This window comes from Aythya marila (genome assembly GCF_965140915.1).
Source record: "Aythya marila genome assembly, chromosome: 27".
NCBI lineage: Eukaryota > Metazoa > Chordata > Aves > Anseriformes > Anatidae > Aythya > Aythya marila.
Window position 1 is genome coordinate 3,040,550 of NC_139068.1, and position 26,332 is coordinate 3,066,881.

General features: G+C 61.5%; 1 protein-coding gene across 1 annotated transcript; it reads right to left on the bottom strand.

The window, feature by feature from the left end:
* Nucleotides 1-1,771: 1,771 nt before the first annotated feature.
* Nucleotides 1,772-22,427, bottom strand: ZBTB7A (zinc finger and BTB domain containing 7A). The gene is made up of 3 exons (XM_082780145.1): nt 22,306-22,427; nt 8,718-9,944; nt 1,772-6,170 (listed from the first exon to the last, which is right to left on the bottom strand). Exons 2-3 carry the CDS (start codon nt 9,926-9,928, stop codon nt 5,723-5,725), a joined length of 1,659 nt encoding a protein of 552 aa, XP_082636271.1. The 5' UTR covers nt 9,929-9,944; nt 22,306-22,427; the 3' UTR covers nt 1,772-5,722.
* Nucleotides 22,428-26,332: the final 3,905 nt, after the last annotated feature.

Consider the following 26,332-nt stretch of genomic DNA (forward strand, 5'->3'; position numbering starts at 1 on the left):
CCCAAAAAAAAACAAAAACAAAAACAAAAAAAAACATAAAATAACCTCAAATAGCCTCAAAACAGAGGAACACCCCAATAAAAAAAAAAACAAAACATAAAATAGTCTCAAATAGCTTCAAAATAGAGGATCTCCCCCCCCCCCCCCGAAAAAGCAAACCATAAAATAGCCTCAAAATAAAGGACCCCCCCCGTGGCTGTTGCCCCCGATAAGCGTTTCTGCCTCCCAAGAAGACCAAGCGGCTGCGTGCGTATTTTTAATATATATTTTATTTTTTTAAAGCCCCCCCCAAAAGTGCATTTTTTATTATTTTATTTTTTTTTTTCTCGTCTCCCACACGTTTTATAAAGAGCTATCAAAGTTACAATCTATGGAATGTCTTTTCTGTGCTTTTCTCACCTCGCTCGTTACCCAGATACCACAAAAAGTAGTTGAACACATAAAACCGATGAACCTTTGCGAGTGCTTTTATAAGAAGAGAAACCTCTTGTTTTTTGTTTTTTTGTTTTTTTTTTTTAATAGATTATATATAAAGACGCAGAGAAAAAAAAAAAAAAAAAAAAGAAAAAAAAAGAAAAAAAATTAAAATAAAAATTGTGGCCCCATCTCGAATCTCCTCTCTGCCTCCTGGCACCAAATCGCTTTAGTTCCTGGGCTCGGGCTCACGCGTGCCCCACCTGCCCCAGAACAAATCGGCTCTCGGGGTGTGTGTATATATATATATAATTTTTGGAAAACTGAATTTCGCTGCAGCATTTTTGCTGCTCGTCCCGAGCAGCCCCCACCCCCCCAAAAAAAACACCCCCACCCCACCCCGCCGACCCTCCCGGCTCCGAAAGCTCGGTCCTGTGATGTGGGAACTGCTCTTTTTTTTAATTTTTTTTTAAAGTGTTCCTCTTTATTTAAATATAAACTTTCATAATAACTCGAAAATATAAATAGATAGATATATAGATAGATATTTTTTAAATAGTCGAATCAGGCCTCGGGAGCGCTACGGGGGGGGGAACACGACCCTGGGGCTGGGGGCGCCGGCACTGGGAGTGGGGGGCTGAAGGAGAAGGGGGGGGCTGAGCCCTTTTCCTAGGGGGGGGGATTCCCCTTCACACTGCCTGAGCCCCCCCTGGCCCAGCTGAGGGTGGGGGGACAATCCCTGCACTGCTGGGGACCCCCCCCCAGCCCCATTGCTGTGGGGCCTGAGCCCCTGCGCTGGTGCCATGGGGGGGGGGGGGGGATGCAGCATCTTTAAAAGAGGGGGGGGAAGGAGCCCAAAGCTGGGGTGCCCCCCCCCTTCATACCCCCCATACCTGGCAGGGGGTGAAGCCAGTGCAGGACCCCCCCCCTCCATGCAACTGCTGACCCCAAACGAGCCATAGACCCCCCCAGCTTTGGGGCCAGGGCTCGCTGACATCTGTGCCCCCCCCCGCCCCATTGCCCTGGCCTGTTTTTTTTTTTTTTCCTCTTCTGTACCAAAAAAAAAAAAGAAAACCAGGCTGAAATCTTTTTTTTTCTTTTTAAACTTTCCTTTTTTTTTTTTTTTTACTGTGTCAGTTTGATTTCTGGAGCTCTTTGCTTTTTTTTTTTTTTAGGCTCTATTTTTTTATTTTTTCCTCTCATTTCCTTTTTTTTTTTTTTTTCCTGAAACATCGTAACTCAGCAGTATCTTTGGCAACACTTTATCACAACCTGAATTGAAAAAAATAATAATAATAATAAATGACAACAATGACAACAAATCGGTGCTTATATACAGAATACGATCGGGGGGGGGGGCTGCAGGCGCTTGGATTTTCCTCCGTGTCCCTCACACAGCTTGGGGGGGTTAAGGCGTGGGACCCCCCCAGCCGAGACGGGCACAGATCGCTCCTGGGTCGGCCGGGGGAGGTCGTTTTTTTATTTTCTCCTTTTTTTTTTTTCAATTTTCGTGTGTATTTTTTTTTTAGTGCAAACTCAAACTTGTGCTAAAGTGTTGCCAGCAAACGGGGGGGCGTCCGTCCGGCGGCGCGGGAGAGGCCACGGGGGGGGGGGGGGGCGGTTAGTGTCCGGCGGGGACATCGCGGGCTCGGGACGCGCTCTCCACGGGGAATCCTGAGACTAATTCTCTCTTTCTCTTTTTTTTTTTTTTTTTTCCTTATTTTTTTTTCCTTTTTCCTTTTTTTTTGCTGTCCACCTTCGGTGGCAGGGGAGGAAAAGGGCTCTGGGTTTTCCTTCCAAGGTGGCCGGGGGAGAAACACCAAGCTTCCAAAATGCTCCTTTGGGGCTGGGGAGGGAGGAAAAGGAGAAGAGAGGCGATGGGGGGGGGGGGACAGAGAAGAGGAGGAGAAGTAACACAAACTAGAAAAGAAAATACCACAACGTTGATTACAAGAAAGAACCTCAAGTAACTGTCTATTTACAAGTCCACGCTAGGTTTTGTTTTTTTTGCATATGCCAGAGTTAGCCAGTGCTCAGCAGAGGTTCGGCCCCAGAAAGGGCTCTGGGACCCGTCCCTGTCCCCAAGGCACTCACTGACACATGGGGACGGGGGACAGGGCCCCGTGCCGGGGGGGGGACACGGTGCTGCAAGGCGAGGGGCTTGGCACCAGCCTCCGGGGAGGGCGGGCAGCGGGGGCAGGCACGGGGTTTATCTGCGGCGCCCAGGCGGGGCCCCCAAACAGAGATAGGGGACGAGGGACACCCAGGGCCCCCTAAATTGGCTCGGGGTGGGCTGCGGGCAGGGGGGGCCGGAGGATGGGGCTGGGTGCGAGGGTGGTGGCAGAGGGCACACAGAACTGGCCCCATAGGACAAGGCCTCACAGCTCTGGCCCCGTAGGACCAGGCCCCAAAGCACCGACCCCATGGGACCAGGCCCCACAGATCCGGCCCCATAGCTCCAGCCCCATGGGACCAGGCCCTGCAGCACTGACTCCATGGGACTGGGCCCAAAGCACCGACCCCATGGGACCAGGCCCCAAAGCACCGACCCCATGGGACCAGGCCCCAAAGCACTGACTCCATGGGACCAGGCCCCACAGCTTCAGCCCCATGGAGACCAGGCCCCAAAGCGCTGACCCCATGGGACCAGGCCCCAAAGCACCGACCCCATAGCTCCAGCCCCATAGGACCAGGCCCCACAGCTCCGGCCCCACACCACAGAGCTGGGTCCGCGGGCACAACCAGGCCGGGGACAGGAGACACGTCTGGAGAAGCACTGGCTATGAAACATTTAACAATTTTTATCGTTTTCTTGTTTTTTAAAAAAAAGAGAGGGGCGTGGGGGGGGGGGGGAGAAATGAACAATACACGAAAACAAAACAAAAACCATGATTCCTGCCTAAAATTCAAGCTTCCGTTTTTTTGTGAAGTGCAACGACTTCTGAGGGTCTATTTTCAGGGCATGTCACAGAACCTAATTAGCATCGTTCCTCACATTGGACACCTTTCGGCTTTTATTACTCCATGAAATATACCTTGGATTCTGCCTACGTGTTTTTTTTTTTAAATATATATATATATATACACATTTTTCTTACAAAAATAAATTTAGGATTTTTAATAATATTTTTTTTCCGTAGAAGTTGGTTTTGACTTGTAAACATCTTTTGCTTTTGCTTTTTAAATTAAGATAAAGTGATCTCAAAGTACCCGTTCCATCGCAAAGTGCTAAGACTTCTTTGTTTTTGTTTTTTTTTTTTATTTTTTTTATAATAGTTTTTTATTTTTATTGCTTTTTTCTGCATTAAATAAACATCCATCTCTCCCCCACCCCATCACTCAAGCCCTCCCCCCATCACACACTCCCCTCTCACTCCCTCTCCAAAATACATTCGGCCAAACCTGCTCTTGCTTTGAAAGTTAAAAAACAAACACCGAAAAGGGAAAAAAAAAAAAAAAAAAGAAAAAAAAAAAAAGAATCTAAAAAGTGCTTTCAAAATAAAAGGACTAAAATCTCTTTTTTTCAAAAAATGTGCATTTAGAAAACAGGTGACCGGCTGAAAGGTGCCTCTGCTATCGCCCTCTGCTAACCCGGGGGGGGGGGGATGCGCATGGCGCACCCCGGCCTCTGCTCTGAGGCCGTAAATCGCCTCCATCCCGGGGCGGGGGGGGGGGGGACCGGGGTCGGTCGGCTTTTTTGGGGGCCCCCTGCCTGCTCCCACAGCCCCGGCGTGGCACCGAGGAAGAGGAGGGCGGCCTCCCAAAAACCCCAAAACCACGTTTGGGGTGGCCATGGCCTGAGGGGCTGGGTGGCGCTCGGTGACCGGTGACCGTACGGTGACGGTGACCATACGGGGACCGTACGGTGACAACGGGGACCGTATGGTGACAGTGCCCGACGGGTGACGGTGCCTGACGGGTGACGGTGCCGCCGAGCACACCGCCGGTGTCCAGCCCCGGCCGCGCAGCCTTAAAGCCGCAAACCGCCGCTGCCGGCGCTTGGCTTCGCCCCTCCCAGCTCCTCCTGCCAAAAGCCTCCTTCCCCTTTAAGGGAGTCCTCAAATAACCTTTTTTAAAAGGAATCTGCCATTTTTAGGCGCTTTCTGGGCGTGCGGGAACACTGCTGGCTCTGACCGAGTGCCTAAAAATATGGGACGGGGACGGGGATGGGGGGGGGGGGGAGTGGCGGTGACCCCCAGCCCCCGGCCTCGCCTCGGTGGGCGCACGGCACAGCCCCGGTGCCGGGGCCGGGCCCTATTCCTGAGGGGTCCCCGGGCACCGAGGGGGGGTTTTGGCTGTACCCACACCACGGCCCCGCAGCGAGCCGTGGGTGCCGCGAGCGGGGAGAGGCCTCAGCAGCGCCTGCTGGGGTCTGGGGGTGGGGGGGGGAGCAGAGTTTGGGTCCAGGAGCCAACAAAAACACCCTGGGGAAGAGGGGGGGGCGAGGTGGAGATCCTGTAGGGCCTGGCCCAGCAAAAAAAAAAAACAACTCCCCGATGGCAGAAAAACGCCGTTTGGGCCTGGTGGCCCCGTCCGCGGCCGGCTGTGGGCCTAGGGTGAGCGCCAGGGCCGGCGGCACCACCAGGTGCAGCCACACGCTCACGGCCCCAAACCTGGTTTTGGGACGGGGCCGACGCACACCCAGTGCTGTGAGCGACCCTACAAACCCCTGCTGGGGCAGCCGGGCTGATTCTGCCACCGAGCCCTGCCTGCGGCTCCGCTCACCACCAGGCACTGGTGGATGGGTGCCGCAGCGGGGCCGGGCGGCAGGGCCCCACTCCCTACCCCAAAAAACGATCCCGATCCCGATCCCAGGACGTCAGCACCTGAGCACCCCGCGTGGAGCTTTGAGCTTTGCAAAAACAGAGGCGAGAAGGCCGGGCCCGCTCCTTCCCAGCCCTCCGAGGCACCGCGTGTACCGCCCGCCCTGAAAGAGCCCTTCAACTCTTACCATTTTTTCTATGTTTTTTTTTTTAAATAGATATCTCTCTGAAATAATTTCTTTTTTTTTTTTTTTAACGTGTGTTTGGACACAAAATAAAGCTTTGGATTTACATGGAAGCTCCTTTCCATGCAACAGAGCCGCTCTCCATCCCCGCCCCACGCTTCCTAGCGTCTGCCTTTCCACAAAAAGGTCCTTGGCTACGGAGGGATCCTCGGGGGAGCCCTGGTTACGATGGGAAGATTGGAAACATAATATATATATATATTTCATTTTTTTTTAAAAAAAGGGAGAGAAACATCTTTTAAAGAGAAAAATCGGAGGAAAAAGTACTAACTAGATTTTGTGACACTTTCTGTTTTTGGTTTAGGAGAGTCCTTGCGTGTTGCCCTCGGACGACCCTCCTGCTACATTCAATCCTGGCGCTTCATTATTAGAACTATCTTCAAAGTGCTGCTCTTGGCCGTTCCTCTGCACGGTGTCCTCTGATTCTTGACTCTCCCCCCCGGCTTGAAAGCTTCCGTCTTCGGGGTTCCCTGTGGGGGTGGGCAGCCCCCCGGCATCTCTCACCCGGGGCTTGCGGCCCCTCCGGGACGGGATGCCGTTGCACCCATCTTTTTTAAGGTGCCTGTGCAAGTGGTCAGAGCGGACGAAAGTCTTGAAGCAGCTGTCACACTGATAGGGCCGCAGGCCAGTGTGCACGCGCATGTGGTTCTTCAAGTCGTAGTTGTGAGCAAAAGCGGCTCCGCACTGCTGGCACAAGTAAGGTTTCTCCCCTGTGTGTTTCCTCATGTGAACCTTCAGCTTGTCCTGCCTGCGTGGGAGAGAAAGGACAGGGGGCAGGTCAGCGAGGGGGGCCAGCAGGCCGAGGGCTGCGCTCCACCGTCCTCCTCCTCCTCCTCCTCCTCCTCCTCGCGCCCGGCGTTGGCGTTGCTCTCCCTCTCCATCACGGCGGTGGCGGCCCAAATCCAGCCTCCACCTGCACCCCGGGGCAGGCGGCAGCCCCTCGGCGAGGCAGGAGGCACTGGGAGGCACTGGGAGGCACTGGGAGGCACCGGGAGGCACCGGAGCTGCGTTGGTCCGAGCGAAGCCGCCTGCCCCGTGCCTACGAGGAGGGCTCCGGCGCGGCTCCAGCAGCGCCCACGTTACAAAAACCCGAGGCATTGAGGGTGCTGGCAGCGGGTGGGTTGGGTGCCGGGGAGGCAGAGCAGCTCGCTTTGGGACGGAGAGAATCAGAGGCGAAGCGTGCGGCAGGACAGCGCAGGCGAGCAGCGAGGCTGGGGGCGAGGGGACCCCGCGTGCGGCCCCGCTGCGAGGGGGTTTGAGGCAGCTCCCCGTGGGGCTGGAAACGCGGCCGTCCTCAGAACAAACTACGTGGTTTGCAGCACGTTGAAATGGATTTTTTTTTTTTAAAAAAAAGAAGTTTAATTTGTATAAAACCATTCTGCCTTTCTTTCACGGAAGATTATTTGAGCGACTCCGCCGCTCCTCCCCGTCCGAGGGCAGAGGAACCAGGAAGCAAAGCAAGCAAAAATCAGCACAAAGCCGAGGGCCGGGAGGGGAAGCAGGCAGGGGGGGTCGGATCCTCACCCTGATCCACCACCCCCTGTCCTGCCCGGTCCCTCCCAGCCCAGCCTCGTGCCCGTGTCCCACGAGGGACAAGGCAAACGAGCCCGGCACAGCAGCAAGAAGCGAGCTGATGCGATTTGGGGCAGATCACTGAGCCTGGCCTGACTCAGCGCCGGGGCTGGGAGCGGTCCCGGCAGCAGCTCAGCGGAGCGAGGCGAGGAATGGGGTGGATGCTGAAGGGCCCCGAGGCCGGAGGCAGCCGGGGTTACCCCGAGCAGGGCTCTGACGTGGCCGAATGCAGGCCTCGAGAAATCAGGGGGGTGGGAGGACGTTTGGAAATAACACGGCCCCGGCGCGTTATGAAACAGTTCAACGCCAGGCTGGGCTAAGGACGAGGCTTCCATCCAGATCCCTGCTTCGAAGGAGAGAAGCCCCCCACGGGCTGGGTGGGAGCGGGGTGCAGGCAGGAGCCGCGCAGCAAAGCAGGAAGCGAACGAGGTGGCCTCATCTCGAACTCCTCCACCTCCGAAACCAAACCAAACCCAAAAAAAAAACCAGCTCCAGCCTGACCTCTGCTCCTCCCCGCCTCCAGCGGCAGGCAGGGCCCTGACGGCAACGCCGCGAAGCCGGGGCAGGGGAACACGCACCCCACAGCACCTCGGACCCCAAAGGGGTTTGGGGCCGCGTTCGGTGCCGGGACGTGGGGCACACGAAGCGGGGGCAGCCCCCACGGGCAGATCCAGCAGGGAGGTGCTGCCCGGACAGGGCCGTGCCGGGGGGGCTGGCACCCTGCCCCCGGCATTATCGGCATTCCTCAGCTATCGGACGCGGGTCCCGTGCTGCCTGGGTGCGGCCCCGAGCGAGGTTTTTGGGGTGCAGGGGGCTCGGGGGGCGGCTTGCGGGGCTCGGGAGGGTTTCAGCATGCAGGAAGCAGGCGGCAGGGCTGGGGGGGGGGGTTGGCTCCTCGGCCAGGCAGCCCACGCGATCTGTGATCTGCCTCCCGGCGCTGCGAGGAGGAGGAGGAGGAGGAGGAGGAGGAGCAGGAGGCCGGGTGGGACACGAGGCTGTGCCGCAAGGCTCGGCCGAACGTGGAGCAGAGGAAGCCCAACAATGTCCCCCTTTTTCTCCGGCATTCCTTCCCGTGGCCCAGGGGGAGAGCGGAGAATGGCGGAGGAGAAGCGGCAGCGAGGCAGAGGCCCCCGGGGAGCCGCAGCGAGCTCGGGGCAGGAGCTGAGGGCGGCAGCGGCTCCGCTCGCCTCGCCGCGAGGACGCGGACGGCGTGGGGATCAGCCTGTTCCCAACCGCCTGGCACGGCCCCCGGCCACGGATGTTTCCATCATCAGACGGAGCCGTTCCTACGCCGCTTTCCAAGCCTCGCCTCGCTCCCTGGCTCCGCGGCCAGGACCGAGCGCTGCAGCCACGAGAACGCAGAGGGTGCAGCTCCGGCTCAGCCACCGCGTTGCTTGGTGTCTGCAGAAGCCCGGGCCCGGGCAGGTTTCCAGCAGAGGTCAGCAATTTGGGGCACCTGAAAGGGGCTCCCCGAGTCGGTAAGGGAACTGGGTGTTAAGACCCGGCCCCTTAAGCCCCCCAAATTGCTCATTTTGTGCAAAACGCCGGCCTTCACACACAAATCACCTGCTAGGACACAAATCGGTCCCCGCGGGCGAGCGGTCAAAATAAAACCACAGAACCCCGTGGGCTGGGAAGGACCTTCAGGATCACTCAAGCCCAAGCAGCAGACCGCACGAGGCCGGCCCCGCGCGCCGTGCCGGGGCTCCTGCCCGCTCCTTACCTGGTGAATCGGACCTTGCAGATGTCGCACTCGTAGGGCTTCTCGCCGGTGTGGGTGCGGATGTGGCGCGGCAGCTTGCCAGCCCCCTGGATCACCTTTTCACAGATGGGGCACTTTTGGAATGCTTTCGCCCTGATCTTCTTCTCCACCTTCTGGGACCAGGACGGGTAGACGTCGCCCTCGTTCGAACTGCTGAAGTATTTCAAGTAATAATCCATCACCCCGTCGTCGTCCTTTCGGTCGTCCTCCCCCAGCTGCTGTCTCCCCACGGAGTTGATCATTTGCTGCAGCAGGGCGCTGGCGGCCAGGCCGTCCACCTCCCGCGCGTCGTCCTCCGTGTCTGCTCCGGTGGCCACGAAGCCCGGGGAGTCGCCGGGCTCCTGCTGGTCCAGGGGGCCCCCCGAGGTCACCTCCTCTTCTCCCGGCGTGGGCAGGCCGCGGCTGCTGTAATGTCCGTTCTGAGAGGGTGAATACAGGGAGCCGGGGGCCGCCACCGCCGCCACCGCCGCCGCCTCGTCCTCTTCTCTGTCCAGCCACATGGCCGGGTTGCTGTCGGGATCACAGTCATTCGCCTTTGGTCTTTCATTTAGGGGGGCTTGCGAGTAGAAGTCCATGCCGTTGCAGTCCGGCTCCTCCTCTTCCTCTTGGCCTCGGAAGTTCAGTCTCTGAAGGTCTCTCAACTCTGAGTTGGTCCACGGAAAGCTGCCTTGGTGGCCGTTGACGGGGTTGCTCTGGAAGAACTCCAGGTACTCTTTTGCTCTGAGATGGTTCCTCTGATCAATTTGATCTACTATATCCATCTGGTCATTTTTGGCCAGAATCTTCCTGTCCAGGAGATCCGTGCAAACATCCCTTACCGCCGGGATCTCCAGCAGTTTGGCGGCGTTGAGGATGTCGCTGACGTTCGAAGTGCTGACGGTAAGGGTCGCGGTGTAGGCGAACTCCAGCAGGGCCGACAAGGCGTCCGCGCTCACAAAGTCTATCTCATACACGTTTTGCTGGTCCACCACTAACCCTGAGGTGAAGAGCTTCTTGAAGTACTGGCTGCACGCCGCCAGGACGGAGCGGTGGGTGGGGAACTCCTGGCCTTCCACCAAGATGACAACGTCACACAGCAGCCCATTGTTCCTCTGCTCGTTCAGGCTGCTCAGGATGTCGCTGCTGTGGTCGGGGAACGGGATCCCTATGGGGCCGTCCACGCCGCCCGCCATCTCCGATGCGAAGGAGCTGCGGGGAGAAGAGAGGGAAGGCGGTGAGCCACGAGGGATGCGATTCTTTGGGGACGTTTGCCGAGTTCCCAGCCCCTGGGTACCAAATATCTGCACGTCTCAGCCTCGCCTGCTGCCCTGCCAGCTACCTGGGACAGACGTGGAAGGAGGAGGAGGAGCAGCCCCCGTGTACCCAAGCTGGTCGGCCACACCTGGACCGAGCCACGAGCGAGCCTGGTGCTGGGTTTCAGCCTCGCTGGTGGCCCCGGACCACTGCTTGGTGCCACCGTGAGCGCTCTGTGGCACCACAACCTCAGCAGGAAAACGTTTGCCAAACTCATTTGCCACCCCCCTGCTGCCAGCCGGTAATCGTGGGGAAAACCTCTCCCCCTCAGCCCTGCAGCTCCGCGCACAGCTCGCAGCACCTCGGGTGCCCACGGCCCCGCTGCACCAGCGCCCACCCCGTAGGGCAGCGGGGGCGTTGAATAAACCCCACAAAAGCCCCATGGGGGCAGGGGGAGCGTGGAAACCTGCATCTGACCACTCTGGGAAGCCTCAGCAGGCGCTGGTGGGGTGCTGGGAACTCGGCCCCACAACGTGCCCGGCTCAGGAGTGCTTCATCAGGAGCCACAGCTCCTTCTAGCACTAGGGTTGGTTTGGAAAAAGAAGCAAAATCAAAATGAAAACGTCACTGCCGGTGCCGTGGCGTGGCAAAAGGGGATCTGCTTGGTTGAACGCGTCCTCCCTTCGGAGGCTGAAAACCCCAAAGCGAAGCCAGCAGCCAGGGGCTCGCTCGCCCCCACCCCAAGGGGTGCCCTCCCCATCGGCAAGCTGCCGGCCGTGGGGCCAGGCTCAGCGGGGCCAAACCTGCTCAAATCCCAGCCCCAAACCAGCCCCTGACCCCCTCCCAGCCCCTAATCTCCTCCCAGCCCCAGCCTTCCCTGCTGTGAGATGGGCGCAGCGCCCTTCTCCTCCCTCCTCCTCGGGGTGGAGGTGCTGCCCGCTGCAGAGGGACGCGCACAAAACCTCCTTTTTTAAAAACTTTATTAAACTCGAGGGAAAAAAAGGAACATTGGCTCGTTTTGTAAAGAGGAGGAGCAGGAGGAGGCCACGTGCACCTCTCCCGTCCCCTTTTCCCCACCTCCACCCTGGCTCGGGGGCAGCACCAAGCGGTCCTCGTAGAGGAACCAGCAGAGGGCAAAGGGGCAGAGCTAAGCTCTGGGGGGGAAATAAATAAATCAATAACCTTCCACGAAACACCAATTTGATGTGAAACCCTCAGTATTTAACAAGAATGCTTAAACCAGCCTTTAAGCTCTCCGGAGCCCCGTTGTGCTCACGTGCTGGGGGTCAGGGCTGGATTTGTCCCGCAGCCCCTGGAGGTCCTGCCCGTAACACCGAGCACAGCAGCACCCCTCTCACCCCATGTCCCACCCAAAACAGCAGGATTTCAGCTCAAGACTTGTAGTTGATGGGTTTTTAAGATGAATTTGTCCAGGAAGAGGGACCAGGAGGCCCAGCAGTGCACGCACCGGCCCCAGGCACGACCTTGGGCAAGGTCCTCCCCTCCACCCCACGGGGTCCAGGCCTCGTTCCCTTCCTCCCCTCCGGACCCGATGCTTTTGGGAAGCTTCCCCCCCCCTCCCCGGCTCCCTGAGGAGAATTTGAGCTGCACGAAGCATTTTGAAGCTGCAGGCGCTAATCTCGCCGGCAGCCGAGCCGCACCGCCTGCACAGCCGGGCTTTGTCAGCCCCCGGGGACGAGAAGGGACCAAGAGGGGGGGGTGGGAGTGTAGGAGGGAGCCAGGCCACGCGAGGTGACCCCCCCCAGGCCGGGGGGGGGGGGCCAGGACAATCGTCCGGACAGTGTGGGAACGGCTGCGGGGTCATGAGACCGCCGAGGGCTGGCATGGCGAGCCGTGCGGCTCCGCGGGCTCATTCTCCTCGCACAACACGCCCTTTGTGCGGCTCCTCGGCGGCTCGGATCCACGGCAGCCCAGACGGCGAGGGGGCAAGAGCAAGGAGAGGCACGGGGGAGGCACCGGGAGCCTCCCCGGGGATGGTCTCCGGGCCTCGGCACCGGGCTGAGCCTGGGCTGGAGGCCGGCAGGAGAAGCGGCGCGGTGCTGCCTCCTCCGGGGGCCGGGGAGCCGGGTGGGGAAGCTGTGTGCATGGGATGGCTCCAGGGATTTGTAATGAGATACGGGAAAGCCTTCACCTATGCAGGTTTAAAAAAAAAAAAAAAAAAAAAAAAAAACACACAAAGAAACCCAACAAAGCAGCAAAAATAAATAAATAAAAAAAAACAAACGCCGGCTTGCAGCAGGAGCAGGGTTGGGTGAAGTGTGCCTGCGAAGGAGCTCCTGATGGAGAGAGAGGTGGCCAGTGCCAAAAGCTGCTGGCTGGTCCCTCCGAACGAGGCCTGACCGGGCCACCAAGGGGGAGCTCCGACTGCTGACCCCGATCTCCCAGGCAGCTCTTTTCTCTCCGTCCACCCCTGACGTGCCTACAAAGCATCACCCGCCTGCTGGCCTAGACTGAGCGTCTCCGCGGGGTTGCAAAGACGCCACACTTCACCCCAAAGCGGCTGCATTTCAGCCGCTAGGAAGCTGCCCTCGCATATAACTCGCAGCAGCTGAAAGGGTGCTGGCAGCTTGAAATATGGGCAGGCTCCAAGAGAAGGAGCCCCCCCAGCCTCCCTGGGCAGCCTGTCCCAGCGCTCCGGCACCCTCCCCGGGAAGAAGTTCTTTGGCGTGTTGGTGCGGAACTGCCTGGGCTCCATTTGGTGGCCACTGCCCCTTGTCCTGTCCCCACAGAGCCCTGAGAAGAGGTTGGCCATGTCCCTCTGTCTGCCACCCCTCAGCTCTTTCCAGACACTGCTCAGATCCCCTCTCAGCCTTCTCTTCCCAAGGCTGCCCAGCCCCAGCTCTCTCAGCCTCTCCTCCCAGGGGAGATGCTCCAGGCCCCGGCTCCTCTTTGTGGCCTCGGCTGGGCTCTCTCCAGGAGCCCCCTGCCCTTGTTGTGCTGCCCCCCGAGCTCCAGGTGAGGCCGGAGCAGGGCAGAGCAGAGGGGGAACCAGGGCACAGTGCTGCCTCATGGCCAACCTGTCATCCCCCAGGTCCTTCTCCTCAGAGCTCCTCTCCAGCAGGCCGTCCCCCAGCCTGTCCCGATCCCTGCGGTTTTTCCTTCCCAGCCTCAGGCCTCCCCCCTGGCTCTCCCAAACCTCATCTCCTTACTCTCCGAGCGCGCCTCGAGTGGCAGCCCTACAGCAGCAGCTCTGGGACCCGACGTTTCCATTCAGATGAGGCGGCCACGGGGAGATGGGATCGCAACCAGAAGCGCTGACGAGACGCTGCTTAATTACTGTTTTCCTCCCAACCTCGGTGGCGTTTGGCTGCTCCTTCGCAGTTATTTGCGACGGGACGAGAAGCGGCGCATGAGGGCTCCCAGGTAGGCAAATCCCAGGCGTCAGCTCACGCACACCGGGTCAGCCAGGAACAGCAAACGGCAGCACCCTGCTCCTCACCTGGACGGGTCCCAAATTTCCTGACAACAACAGGGCTCTCCCCGCCCGCCGAGGTGCCACCCACCCCGACAAGGAAATTCAGCAACCCCGTTCGGGGCAGAAAGGGAAAATTACCAGCGCCTGATCCGGCGAGCACGAGGCGAAACGGCTGCGGGGCGCCACGCTGCCCAATCCCCCAGGCATGGTTTTGGGGGAAAATAGCTGCGTTTTGGGCTCGGCACGCGGTATTTGGCCGCTTGCAGCCCAACGCAGCCAAGGCCGAGGAGCGGCCGTGCCCAATTTCTTGGGGGAAACGCCCGCGTTAGGCTATCAGGGCAAGGGCAGACCCTGCAGCAGCACTGCTGCACTCTGGGAAGAAATTATTAAACCAATGATGCTATGAAAAAGAAGAAAAAGGGGTTTGCTGCCCAAGGCCCAAACGTTATCCCATCCCTCACTCACCACCAACGGGAGGGACGAGCATTTTTTCTTCCATTTCTATTTAGGGAGCAATCCTCCCGGCTCCCCCTTCCTTCCTCCAGCCGTGGGGACACGTCCCCGAGCGGGGAAATCAAGCCCTGGAGATCAAAACCGGCCCGAAAAGGTGGGACGGGGGCAGGCAGGAGGGAAGGAGGGCGTTCTGCCTGCCGGGGGGAAGCCGCCGCTGCAGCTCCTCCGTGCTGCCATTAAAATTCAACTGCTCTCCGAAAGGAATGCGCTGCCGGCGGTTTGGTGCCAAACTATCCAAATTATGTGGACCTGCCGAGCAGATGCATGTTCTCGAGGCGAAGACCCTGCACATCGGCAGGAGCGAACTGCATGGTTAAAAAAAAAAAAAGGAAATAAAACAAAACTGCACCGCCGTGTTTGTTTTTTTTTTTTTTCCCCTCTCTACCCACCATTTTGGTAACGCGGCAGGAAGAAAACTTTCACGTTCAGCAGGTAACGCAGCCAAACGGGGCAAAACAAGAGTGAATTCAGCTTTCTGCTATCTTAACTGGACATCACATCTGGGGCGAAGCACTGGAGGAGACATATGACATGACCGTGATCATGCAGCTATTGAAGGAGAGGGCAGAAGCCGTGTCCTGCACGGATCTGTGGCCGCTCCATGGACAATGTTGGCTCTGTGTCCCGCAGCCAGGATCCCCTGCAGCCCCCCAGGATTCCCCTTCTGGAGGCTCTGAGCTCTGGGAAGCCTCTCACGCCCCGGCTCTCAACACAGGGGCTCGCTCACCGCAGCATGAATTGATGGATTCACGCCGTGAAGGCTGCTCTGAGAAACGAGACCGCATCAGGCGGCTCCCGAATGGGTGCAGGGCTCCAAAAATCACACGGCAGGACCACGGCACCACCCCGCAGGGCCCGGGGTTTTGTTCTGGTCCTTCCAGCCATGGTGGGGCTCTCCGGGCATCCTGCTTCGGTCTCAAACCGAGCACGGTGCAACGGCAAAACCAACCCAGCTGCACAAGGTGGAAGGAAAGCGGCCCCAAACCCTCCAGACACGTCGGCCACCGGTCCTTGGGCGCAGAGCCTGGAGGAATCTCCTCTTCCCTGGCATCCACGGGGAAGCAACACCTTCCGTACCACGCCACGGAAACACAACTGCCTCTGGAGCAGGCCGAGCTCATACAGGGAAGGAGAATTCCCCATCCTGCTAACGCCGCCGAGGGAGCTCTGCTGGGAAGAGGCCGTGGTCATCGCCCCGGGCTGGCATCGAGCCCCCCTCAGACCCTCAGTGAGCAACGTGGGGACTTGACTGACCACAAAAAAATAGAGAGCCTTGATTTTAATTCCCGTTAAGGTTAATTCCCAGAAGGGGCAGATCCGCGGAGCCCTCCCCGGCCGCCAGTCAGCCATTTCCTAGCTGGGGATCGGCTGCATCCTGTGCTCCCTCCCAGCCTGCGTGGGGCTGGTAGATTCGGCAGAGCATCTGAACCGCTCTGGAGCCGTATCTGAGCCGGGATCGAGTCCCATCGCAGTGTTTGGGGGCTTTGGGGTGAGACACGGAGCCGTGGTGCTAGGGGGGGGCAGCCAGCAGAGCCCCCCCCCAGCTCGGAGGGGACGTGGCACGCTGCCCAGCAGCTCCCGGCCAGGCAGGTTTGGGGTGTAATTCATCAACCCCCGGCCACCTCAGGCAAATTACGGCAGCTGACTGAAGGGATCCCAAGAGGCTGATTTACATTTACACCTCAGCTCCTTCAGAAGCTCCTCGGGATGCAAAACTCCCCCCCCCGCCGCGTCAGCAGCGGCAAGAAGAGGAGCAGGACTCGACCAAGAGGAGCAGGACCTCAGGAAGGCGCCTCGGGCACCTACCAGCAGGGCAGGGGACAGGATGGAGCAGGGAGAGGATTGCTGCCCCGCTCGGAGCTGGGGGCTCTGTTAACAAGACGTCCGAGGTCTGGGATTCCTCGTCGTGCTCAGGGTGCTGCTACAGGGCGCATCGGGAAGGCTGGCTGCTCCTCCTCTCGGTTTTCCCAAAACTGCTTGAATTCGGGTGCTTTTCACGCGATGCCCAGCAGAGGAAGGACGTGCCAGAGGCTTTTTCCCCGTCACGTGGGCCAGGGAAGGACGAGTGCCTCTGAGGACAGGGATAAACCGCTCGCCTCCACGCCGAAGCCAGGCTCCAGCCAGCGAAACGACCCCTCGGCAACCCCAGCCCTGCTGCTCCCGCTCCCCCTCTGCCACAAGGCACAGCCCTGACACGAGGAGCTGCGAGAATTACACCCAAAAGGGACAGGCACCGGCAGCAGCTCCCTGCACAGGGCCCATAACCACACACGGGGTGCAAAAAGGGCAGGGAGCTCCTGGAGAGAGCCCAGCGGAGGCCACAAAGAGGAGCCGGGGCCTGGAGCATCTCCCCTGGGAGGAGAGGCTGAGAGAGCTGGGGCTGGGCAGCCTTGGGAAGAGAAGGCTGAGAGGGGATCTGAGCAGTGTCTGGAAAGAGCTGAGGGGTGGCAGACAGAGGGACATGGCCAACCTCTTCTCAGGGCTCTGTGGGGACAGCACAAGGGGCAGTGGCCACCAAATGGAGCCCAGGCAGTTCCGCACCAACACGCCAAAGAACTTCTTCCCGGGGAGGGTGCCGGAGCGCTGGGACAGGCTGCCCAGGGAGGCTGGGGGGGCTCCTTCTCTGCAGATCTTCAAGGCCCGTCTGGACGCCTCCCTGGGCAGCCTGCTCTGGGGAACTGCTTTGGCAGGGGGGGGTGGGCCCGGGGAGCTCTGGAGGGCCCTGCCAGCCCCTACAGTTCGGTGATATCCCAAATGCTCTGCAGCAGTAAACGCCCAGCATCTCTCAGGACACGGCCTCCCCTTTCCCGTAGCCCCAGCAGCCCCCACCTCTCTCCCCCCACCAGCACGGACACGGGAGGGATGCCCAAGCCCCACACTCAGCCACGCCACGGATCTCAGCCGTCTATAAACGGGAAAGGATTTCCTTCCAGGGCACGACTCGGCCTCCAAGCACAAGGGGAAGTTCGGTTTCCGTCGCAGCATCAGCCACCAGCAAAACCCAGGAGCCACAACAGGCCCCGGCACACAGCGGGGTCTGTCCCCATATTCCCAGGCCGTGTCCCTCGTCCTCCCCCGAGGCTTTTAGGGCACGCGGGGAAGAGCCTCCTGCCTCTTCGGGCACGGTCCCTGACCCACCGGGCTGTCGGCGGCGAAAATGGCTGCGACACCGCGGCCACACGAAAACTTCTCGTTGCAAGGTTCGCTCTAACTGGCTGCTCCACCCAGACCTCCTTGCCAATTTGCTCCTTTGTCATCAGAGCCCGCATTTAATCCGGCAGGAATGTGCCTCGATTCGAGCCCGGGTGGCAGCAGAGCGGAGGCCCGAGCCCATTGAGCCTCCAGAGTTTGGGTCGGTTTGGTGCTGGAAGCCTCCAGCGCCGCGGGGAGCTGCCAACACCAACACCCCCCGGGCTCAGCCCCTCTCATCCTCCTGAAAGCCTCAGAAGGGGGAAAAAAAATTAAAAAAAAAACACACAAATTTGTTTCAGTCCTGCCAGAAGGAGCAGCCTTCGCCCGGCAGCTCAGCACGGGCAGCAGAGGAAGGTTGCTGAGCCCCATAAACCTGCAGGCGCCGGGTTCTGCGCGGGAAGGAACTGCCAGGATTTCGGAGAGGCGACCTGCAGCCCCTCCGCCAGCTGTAAGCAGCAGAAAATTCAACCACGGGGAAACAAAACAGCCCCCGGCCGAGCATGATGAGATGAGGGACACCAGGCGAAACCAAGGGGTCAGGTTTTGTCACCTCCCCTTGTGGGGCCGAATCCTGCCCCGCTCCCCGCTGCCTGATGGTGCTCCCAGCCCCTCGCCTGCTGCCCTTTGGGGTCCCCCCGTGCCAAAAGCCTCCCCTTTTGGGGCATTTCCTGAGCTCCATCGAGCACCAGCAGAAAAGGGAAAGGGATTAAAAACGTGCCCTGCACCGCGCAGCCTTCCCCTTCCCTCGGCACACGAGGAGGGCGCGCAGGGAGGGAGCGCGGCGGCGCCGGGTGCTGCCTGTCGGGGCAGGAGGCTGCAAGCCCGCGGTCGCCGCCCGCCCGGCTGCGTGTCGGGGAGGCAAAACAAACACCGAGAGCTCTGCTCGCTGCTTCCCAGTCACATCTGCTTACTGGTTCCCGGTGGGAAAGGGGTAGGTGCACGGCCCGGGAAGGAAACGTCGCGCGAGGGCAGCTTCAGGGTGACAGCAACGGGTGGTGCAGGAATTGGGAGTGCAGCACGTGAAGGACTCGGGGTGTCGGCACCCCAAAAAGGAATGGGGACTCCTTCGGGGGGTGCGCAGCACGAGGAAAACCACCCCAAAAGCTCACGAGAGAAGAGGACGCCCAGCAGAGCCCCGAGCAGAGCGCTGCTACCCGAGTCCCTGCACACAGAGGGGGGGACAGGGGGGTCCCCAGGCTGCTCCCGAGCAGCAGCAAGAAGCATTTGAGGGGTTGCTCCGTGGCCAGGAGCCGCCGTGCCAGGGGAGCTGCCGCTCCTCTCCCCGCCATGGCCTTGGCTCCCACCTGCGGCCCCGGGGCAGCGCGCGGCCGTTTCCAGTTTCTCACACCCCGTCACTCTCGTTGAGGTCGGCGATCCCGGCCGTTTCCTTCCACCTGCGGCCCGCAGGGAGGGTTTTTTTTTTCCCTCCCCTCCCGCAGCAGGGGGACGGGGACGGGAGCTGGGATGACTTCGCGCCCGTTCGTGCTGGGAAAGCTGCGCCCGGGGAGCCGGTGACAGCAGGAAACTGAAACCGTGCACGGGGGGTGGGGGGGAAGATGATACGGCCCGGGGGTGCTGCAGGAGAAGCCGACGTCCCCGGGTCGGGGCCCTGTGGGGGACCCCGGTGCCCGCTGACCCCGCTGGGTGCCACCCCGAGGTGCCAGCAGGGCTCGTCCGGGCACTGAGCGGGGGAAGCACCAGTCAGCTCCGCATCAAGGGGTCCCGGGATGGGGTAGGGGCGCTCCTCTCCCTCCTTTCTTCCTCCCCTTTCCCCAGGTTTTGCTCATGGAGAAGTTTTTTAAGTTTGGGATTGCAACCGAGGTCGGGACTGGTCGGGAGCGCGGCGAGGAGCACCTGCCCGCTGCTTCAACCCGGCGTGGTGGGAGGAGGAGGAATCCTCACCCAGCATCCCGAGACTGGGGGAAAAAACCCTCAAGTGTGGGTTTTAAATCGAGATAAGACCACAGCTCCCAAATGTTCTGGTTCTGTGTGAAGCACCGAGGAGGAATTTCGCAGGCCCAGGCTCCCCAACACCACCGCAGACCCAGCACCGGGCTTCGGGTCGCCGTGCCCAGAGACGAGCACGACCCCCTCAGCGATCGGTGCCCTGTGCCAAAATCCGGATTTTTACAGCCGGGAAAGAGCCACGATCCTCAATTCTGCTTTAAAAGTCCCCAAACAGGAGCGCACCCCGCACGTTGGCCGTGCCCAGCGCCTTCCAACCACCTCACGGAGCCCACGACACGGCCGAGGATCGGCAGCCCCGGCACCACCACGCACGCAGCAGCAGCAGCAAATTACAGAAAACCCAACAAATAAATCCCGGGCACCGAGCATCCGCGGCTCGGCAGGCACCGAAGGGCCGCTCGCATTCACCACCGGCTTCATTAAGAGCTCTCTCGCCTTGCAAAACCCTCCCCCGAATTACAAACGTAATTAAGGCTCGGTGGAAAAATCCCACCGTGCCATCCCCGCTCGGGCTGTGCCTCCCCGGGACAAGCCTAAACAGGGGCCAGGCCGCATACGAAACGAGGCCGGCTCCTCTCTAACGAGCACCCGGCTCCTCTCTAACGAGCCGCTCGGTTCCTAGCACCCTTTTTTTTTTTTTTTTTTTTTAATGCTTCAAGACAAACCGGGCAGCACCCAGCGGGGCCCGGCCCCCTTCCTGGGCAGCCCCCAAAACCTCCCAGGTGAAGTTTTGGCCCAGAAAGGCGAGGGTAAAAATATTAATTAATAACTAACAGTAAAAAAAAAAAAAAAAAAAGGCGGTTTGTCGGAGTTAGGGGATGACCTTTTAGCTCCATCACCGTGCTTGTCAGGCTGGGAGCTCTGCGGAGCGCTTCGGGGATAAGTTGTGGTGCCGACAGCCGGGACGAGGAGGGGGAACGGGGCCGATTCGGAACCAAAACGGGCAGCAAAACCCTCGCCACGAGCAGAAAACCTCCCGCTGCCCGGCCTCCCGCTGCTCCCCGAGCCACGGGGACCGCGGGGCAGGGACGGGAGCGCTCCGAGCGGCACCGAAACGCGTTGAGGACGGGGATGGGGAGCCCGACGGCACGGCCCCGCAGCCGGGTTTGACACACACAGGAAGCTCCGGGGACAACGCAAACCCCAAAGCTGCTCCTCCCAGGCAGCCAAAGCTGGCCCCAAATCCCCCCTCCGGCCCCAAATCACGGGCACCCCACAATCTATCGGGGACCCCGCCACCCCCCCCCGGGGCCGCCCGCAGCACCTCGAGCACCGGAGCTTCAAAAAACCGCCCCCCCCTTTGTGTGTCCCCCCCCCCCCCCCCCCAAACTCACACGGAGAGGGGACAGCGAGGACAAGGACGCTCCGAAACCCTGCTGCCACGCAGCCCCCCCCCCCCCACACACACACTTCCCGGTGACCCCCCGGGCTCGGCGGTGACGTTCCGGGGCGAGGCGAGCGGCTGTGCTCCCCCCACCCCCCCCCCCCCCACAAGGGGCTGAGGTTGGCCCCCCCCCCAGCTGGGGGTGGGCAGCTCGCTTATCGCCGCCAGCCGCCGCCGCTCCCCTCCCCGCCGCGGGGTGGGTGTCGGAGGGAGAGGAGGGGGGGGGGGGGGTTAGGGTGTGGGGGGGGGAGTGGAAAAACCCCACGAAACCAAAGCCGGGGAGAACTGAGCTCAGCGCCCCCCCCCACACACACACCGTGTTATGCAACCCCCGTGGGGCCGGGGAGGCAGGTCGGGGGGTGGGGGGTGGGGGGGGAGTGTGTGGGGATGAGGTTGGGGTGCGAGGAAATGGGGGGGGGAAGCCTTTATCACGGGGTGGGGGGGGAAATAGGGAGCTGGGGGTGACGGGCAGCATGGGGGGGGGCACAGGGTGAAAGGAGGGGACATGGGGGGGACACACACACGGGGGGGGACACAGAGAGCACGGGGGGGGGCATGGGGTGAAGGGGGTGACGCTGGGGGGGGACATGGGGAGCGCATATGGGGTAAAGGGGGGGACACGCAGAGCTGGGGGGGTCACATAGGGGTGGGGGGGACACACGGAGAGCTGGGGGGGGGACATGAGCGAAGGGGGGGCCACATGGGGTAAAGGGGGGGGCACAGGGAGCTGGGGGGCGACCGAAACCGGGAAAGGGAAGACGAGGAGCAAAGGGGGGGGGACACAGCGAGCTGGGGGTGACAGGGACCGAGGAGGGGGGAAAGCACAAACAGAGGGGGGTCCCGCAGCCCCCCCACCCCCCCCCGCCAGCCTCCCTGGCCTAGGCCCAGCCCCGGGGGGACCCCACCCAGCGCCGGGTCCCGTCCCCCCCCCCGCTCCCCCCCCCCTCTCTCTCTCGCTGCTGCCGCCCCGTGTCCCCCCCCCGCGCCCGCCCCCCCCCGGCCCCGCGGGGCCCGCAGGGAGCCTTGGCCGGGCGCCACGACCCCACCCCTTCCCCGGGCCGCGCCGCGCTGTGGAGGCCAATGGGGGAGGACGGGGGGGGGGGCCATGAAAGGGGGGGGGGGGGGGCGCCGGGGCGAGGCCCAGCACCCCCGAGACCCCCCCTCAAGGGTCCGGCTTCGATCGGGTTCCACACGCGGGGGGGTTTTGGGGGGGTCCCGGAGGGGTTTTGGGGGGGTTTCGGGGGGGTCCCGGGGGTCGCCCCGCGCGCGGCCCGCCCGCCATTGGGGCCCGGCCGGGCCGGGCTGTGGTGGTGGTGGTGGTGGCGGCGGCGGAGGGCGGGGCCGGCGGGCCCGGAGGGCGCGCCCCGATTGGCCCCGCCCGCTGCCCATCACCGCGCCGCCCACTCGCAACCCGCGCCGGGGCGGGGGGGGGGGACGGCGGGGAAGCGCGGGGCCCGCCGGGAAGTGTAGTCCGCGCCCCCTCCGCACCTGCAGGAGGCTGGGGGCAGCGCGGACTACAACTCCCAGCAGCCCCCTCCCCGCGCGCAACCCCCCCACACACACTCCCCTTTCCCCCCCCCACCTCAGGGCCCTTCCCCCCCCACGACCCCCCCCCCCCTTTAAGTACAACGTATGCACGGGGGGGGGGGGGGGGGCGAGAAAACGAAGGTGGCGGTGAGGGGGGGGGGCACAAACACCCCCCCCACCCCCTTAAAACCCCCTTAAAACCCCCCTAAAACCCCTTAAACCCCCCCCAAAACCCCCCTCATGCCCCCCCCATACTCCCTATTTCCCCCCCCCCCAGCCCCCATCCCGGGCCGTACCGTGCCGGAGCGGAGCAGCGGGGGCCGGGAGGGGCCGAACGGGGCCGAGCCGAGCCGGGCCGGGCCGGGCCGAGCCGTGCGGGCGGAGCAGGGGCTGTGGCCGCCCCGCGGGAGCTGCTCGCCGAGGCCCCGTATGCGGCTCCTTCCTGCTCCGGCCGGGGCCGCCCCGCTCTTAAAGGGGCCGCGCCCCCGCCCCCCCCCCCCCCCCCACCTCCCCTCCCCTCCCCGCGCCGCCCCCCCCCCCCCCCCTCCCACTCCCCTCCACCCCCGAGAAATCGCCGCAGCCCGGGGGGCGGCCGCTCCAGCCCCTGAGGGAGGGGGGGTTGTGGGGGGGTTATGGGGGGGTATGGGGTGTGGGGGGGCTGTGGGGGTGGCCCCGTGTTTGTGTTTGTGCCCCCCCCCCCCCCACTCAGACGCACGCGCGGGCACAGCGCGGCCCCGCGCTTGGCACCTCCGGGCCCCCCCCCCCCCCGGTGTCCCCCCCGCACCCCTCGGGGTCCCCCCGTGTCCCCCAGTGTCCCCCCCATGTCCCTCAGTGTCCCCCTTCCCTTATGTCCCCTCCTGGCCCCCCCCTTTCCTCTGTCCCCTCCTGCCCCCCCCGTACCCCCCAGTGTCCCCCCCCGTGTCCCCCCTTCCTCCATCCCCCCTGTCCCCCCCTTCCTGTGTCCCCTCAGTGTCCCCTCCTGTCCCCCCCTTCCTCTGTATCACCCCCAGTGTCCCCCTCCTGAGTTCCCCTTCCTGTACCCCCCCCGTGTCCCCTTCCTGTGTCCCCTCCTGCCCCCCCCTTCCTCTGGCCCCTCAGCGTCCCCTCCTTACCCCCCCTTCCTGTGTGTCCCCCATAATGTCCCCCCCAGTGTCCCCTCTTATCCCTGTGTCCCCCCCAGTGCCCCCTCCTGTCCCCCCGTCACCCCCCAGCATCCCCTTTTGCCCCCCCCTTCCTCTGTCCCCTCAGCACCCCCCCAGTGTCCCCCCCGAGTTCCCCTTTTCCTGTGTCCCCCCCAACATCCCCTCCTGCACCCCCCCGTGTCCCCTCCTGTCCCCCCCTCCCTATATCCCCCCGTCACAGCAGAACCAGCCCCCGTGACCCCCCCAAACACCCCAAATTGGGGGACAGAAGCAGCGTCCCCCCCCCCCCAGCACCCACCATTAGGCTCCAGAGTGAACGGCCCCGGGCCCTGCTCCTGCAGCCGGGCTGGGCCCCGGGCACCTGCTCCTGGGCCGGGCAAAATCGTGGGGAAAATCGTCAATTAAAGGAAAAAAAATATATACGTTCTACAGGATACGCTATTTTTTTTTCTTAATCTATTTTTTAAATCAATTAAGAAAAAAAAAAAAAAGAAAAAAGAAAAAAAACAAAAAAAAAAACAGAAGTCGCTGGTAACCCCACCGCAGCCCCCGCTGCTCCTGGGGGGCCTTGGAGCCCCCCCTTCCCTCCCCAGCTCAGCCCCACCACGATTTCCTTTTTCTTTTTCCACCCCTTTTTTTCCTCTTTTAAACAACCAAATTCAAGAATTTCTCCCTTAAACAACCAAATTAAAGGTTTTTTCCCTTAAATAACCACACGCATCTTGGGGGGGGGGGCAGCGAGGGCTCCACACGGGGCCCCTGCACCCTCCCCACCCACTAAAACTCAAGGTGGGGGGGGGGACAAACACCGCAGGGGCTTTTCGGGGAACTCGGCCTCGCTGACCCCATTTTGCAGATGGGGAAACTGAGGCAGCGCCGGGTGAAACGGGGCTGGGAACGGGCACCGAGGGGGGCCCGGACCCCAAATACACGCACGGGGAAGGGGTCTGGGGGCTGCAGGAGGGGGGGCCCAGGTGCTGCCCCCCCCCCCAGCAGCTGCACCCCACAGCGGGCCCCACCACGTGCCGACGGCCGCCCACTGCTTTCGTTTTCCCCCGCCGCAGCCCAGGGCGGGCCCCAGCGCCCCCGCCCAGAGCCGAAGGCCAAGAGGCAGCCCCCAGCCCCCCCCCCCCAAAAAAAAAAGCCCCCCCCCGAGGGTGGGGGGTACCCCAAAATCACCTGCTGGGGGTACCCGGCACCATCGCCACCTCTGGGGAGGGCCCCGAAATCTTTCCTCCTGCCCCCCCCCCCCTGCACACAGGGACCCTGCGGGGGGGGGCTGGGGGGGCTCCCCCTGGGTCCAGCCCCATCCGCACAAACCCTAAAGCTGGGGGACCCCAAAGGGACAGGAGGAGCGAAGCCACCCCCTGGCAGAGCGGGGCCCAAATTTCTGCACCCCACGGGGGGAGGAAAAGGCCTGAAAAGGGGAACTGGTGTCCCCCCCCCCCATCATGACCCCCCCCAGAAGTTTTGCAGAGCCGAGGTGTTCCGCAGGTGCTCAAATCCGAGCCAGATTTAACCCAGGGCTCCCCCTTCTCCTTCTTCTCACCCTAAATAGTTTTTAAAAAATATATAATTTTTTAAAAATTATAATTTTTAAAATTCCCCCCCCCCGGCACTCAGCAGCCCCGGAGGGGGATTTGTGCTCCCTCGGCACCCGCAGCCCCCGGGGGTGGTGCCGGGATCACTCCACGATCTGCTCCCGGCAGGAGCTCGGCCACGCAGGGGTTAAAACCCTTCAAAAACACTAAAGGAGGAAAAAAAAAAATACTGTTAAGTGTAAAGTGCCCTTTATTTATTACTTCCACGATGAAAATATCGTTTTTTTTTGTTAATTGCACCGACAGGTTCTTGATGTGCTCTCCCCGTCCAAAACCCCAAACCGAAGCGAAATGACCTGAAAATATCCCAAAGATTTGTGAGCTGTCCCCGTGCTTAAATAAGGGACAAAAAGAGGGGGGCAAGCGCCTGGCCCGCCCCGCGTCCCCCCCATACTCAGCCCCTGAAGGGATGGAGGGGTAGGGAAGGGGGCAAGAGGGATTTGGGGGGCAGCGAGGCGCTGGGCTTCCTTTTGGGGCTGCCCCGGGGGAAAAAATACAGCCCCAAAAGGGGCAAAGGGACCAAAAGCAACTCCTGGTCCTCCTCGCTGGGGGCTTGGGGATGGAGCCACCCCCATGGCTCGCACCTCCGCGTCCTCCAGGACACAAAATAAAAGGGAACACAAATCCTACAGAGCACGGGGGGGCTCTGGTGACCCCAAACCCCCCATGGCTGCCCCACACAGCACCGGTTCGTGCTGAGCTTCGACTCCTCTGCCATAAGGGCGAGCACCGGCTCGGCCCCACGAGAGAAACATCCACCAGGATCACTTGGCAGGCTCCAGAGAGGAGAAACCAACCCCTAAACCCCAATTCTTTGACCATAAATCCAAATTATCCCACAGCGGGACAAACCCAGGAGGGGACAGCGCCACGGGATGCTGCCAGCCCTGAGGGGACAGATCCGGCCCTGCTCCGGGGGGTTTGACAAGGTCCTGGGAAAACCCCAAAACCTTGGGGGATGAAGCAGGGGGGGATGCAGCCCACCTGGAGAGACCCGGCCGGGCTCCCCGGCCATGATGGTTGGGGCACGGCCACAATAAGGCGGCAGGAGGAGGCCAGGAGCTGCCCCCGTGGGCCTCACGGGGCGACTCCATCCCCACCCCTCACAAACCGGGAGCTCGGCCTGCGCCCCTCGGACGAGCACAACCCACCCGACACCCCACACACGACCAGAACAGGCCTCAAAACAACCATTTAAGAGCTAAACTGAACAAAAAACAAAAAAAAACAGGCACCAGCCTCTCCCCCTCTCCCCCTGTGGGCCCACCAGGCCCAGGGACAGCCCAGCGCCACGCCGCTCTCCGAACACCACCACAGCCTCGTGGCACGGCCCCGGGGCTGGGTGTCCCCCCGAGGGGCTTCTCCCTTCCCTGCAGCCCCCATCTGCAGCCCCCATTTCCCCTTCCCACCCCCCGCAGCCCACCCAAGAAGCCTGAGGAGCGGGCGCAGCGCCCGCCCCGCGGCCCCCTCCCCGCCCTCCTCACACACACACACGCGAGCGTGCACAGATGATTTTCGGTATTTTTTTTTTTTTTTAACCCAAGTGAACATGTTTCCAAAAAAAAAAAAAAAAAAAAAAA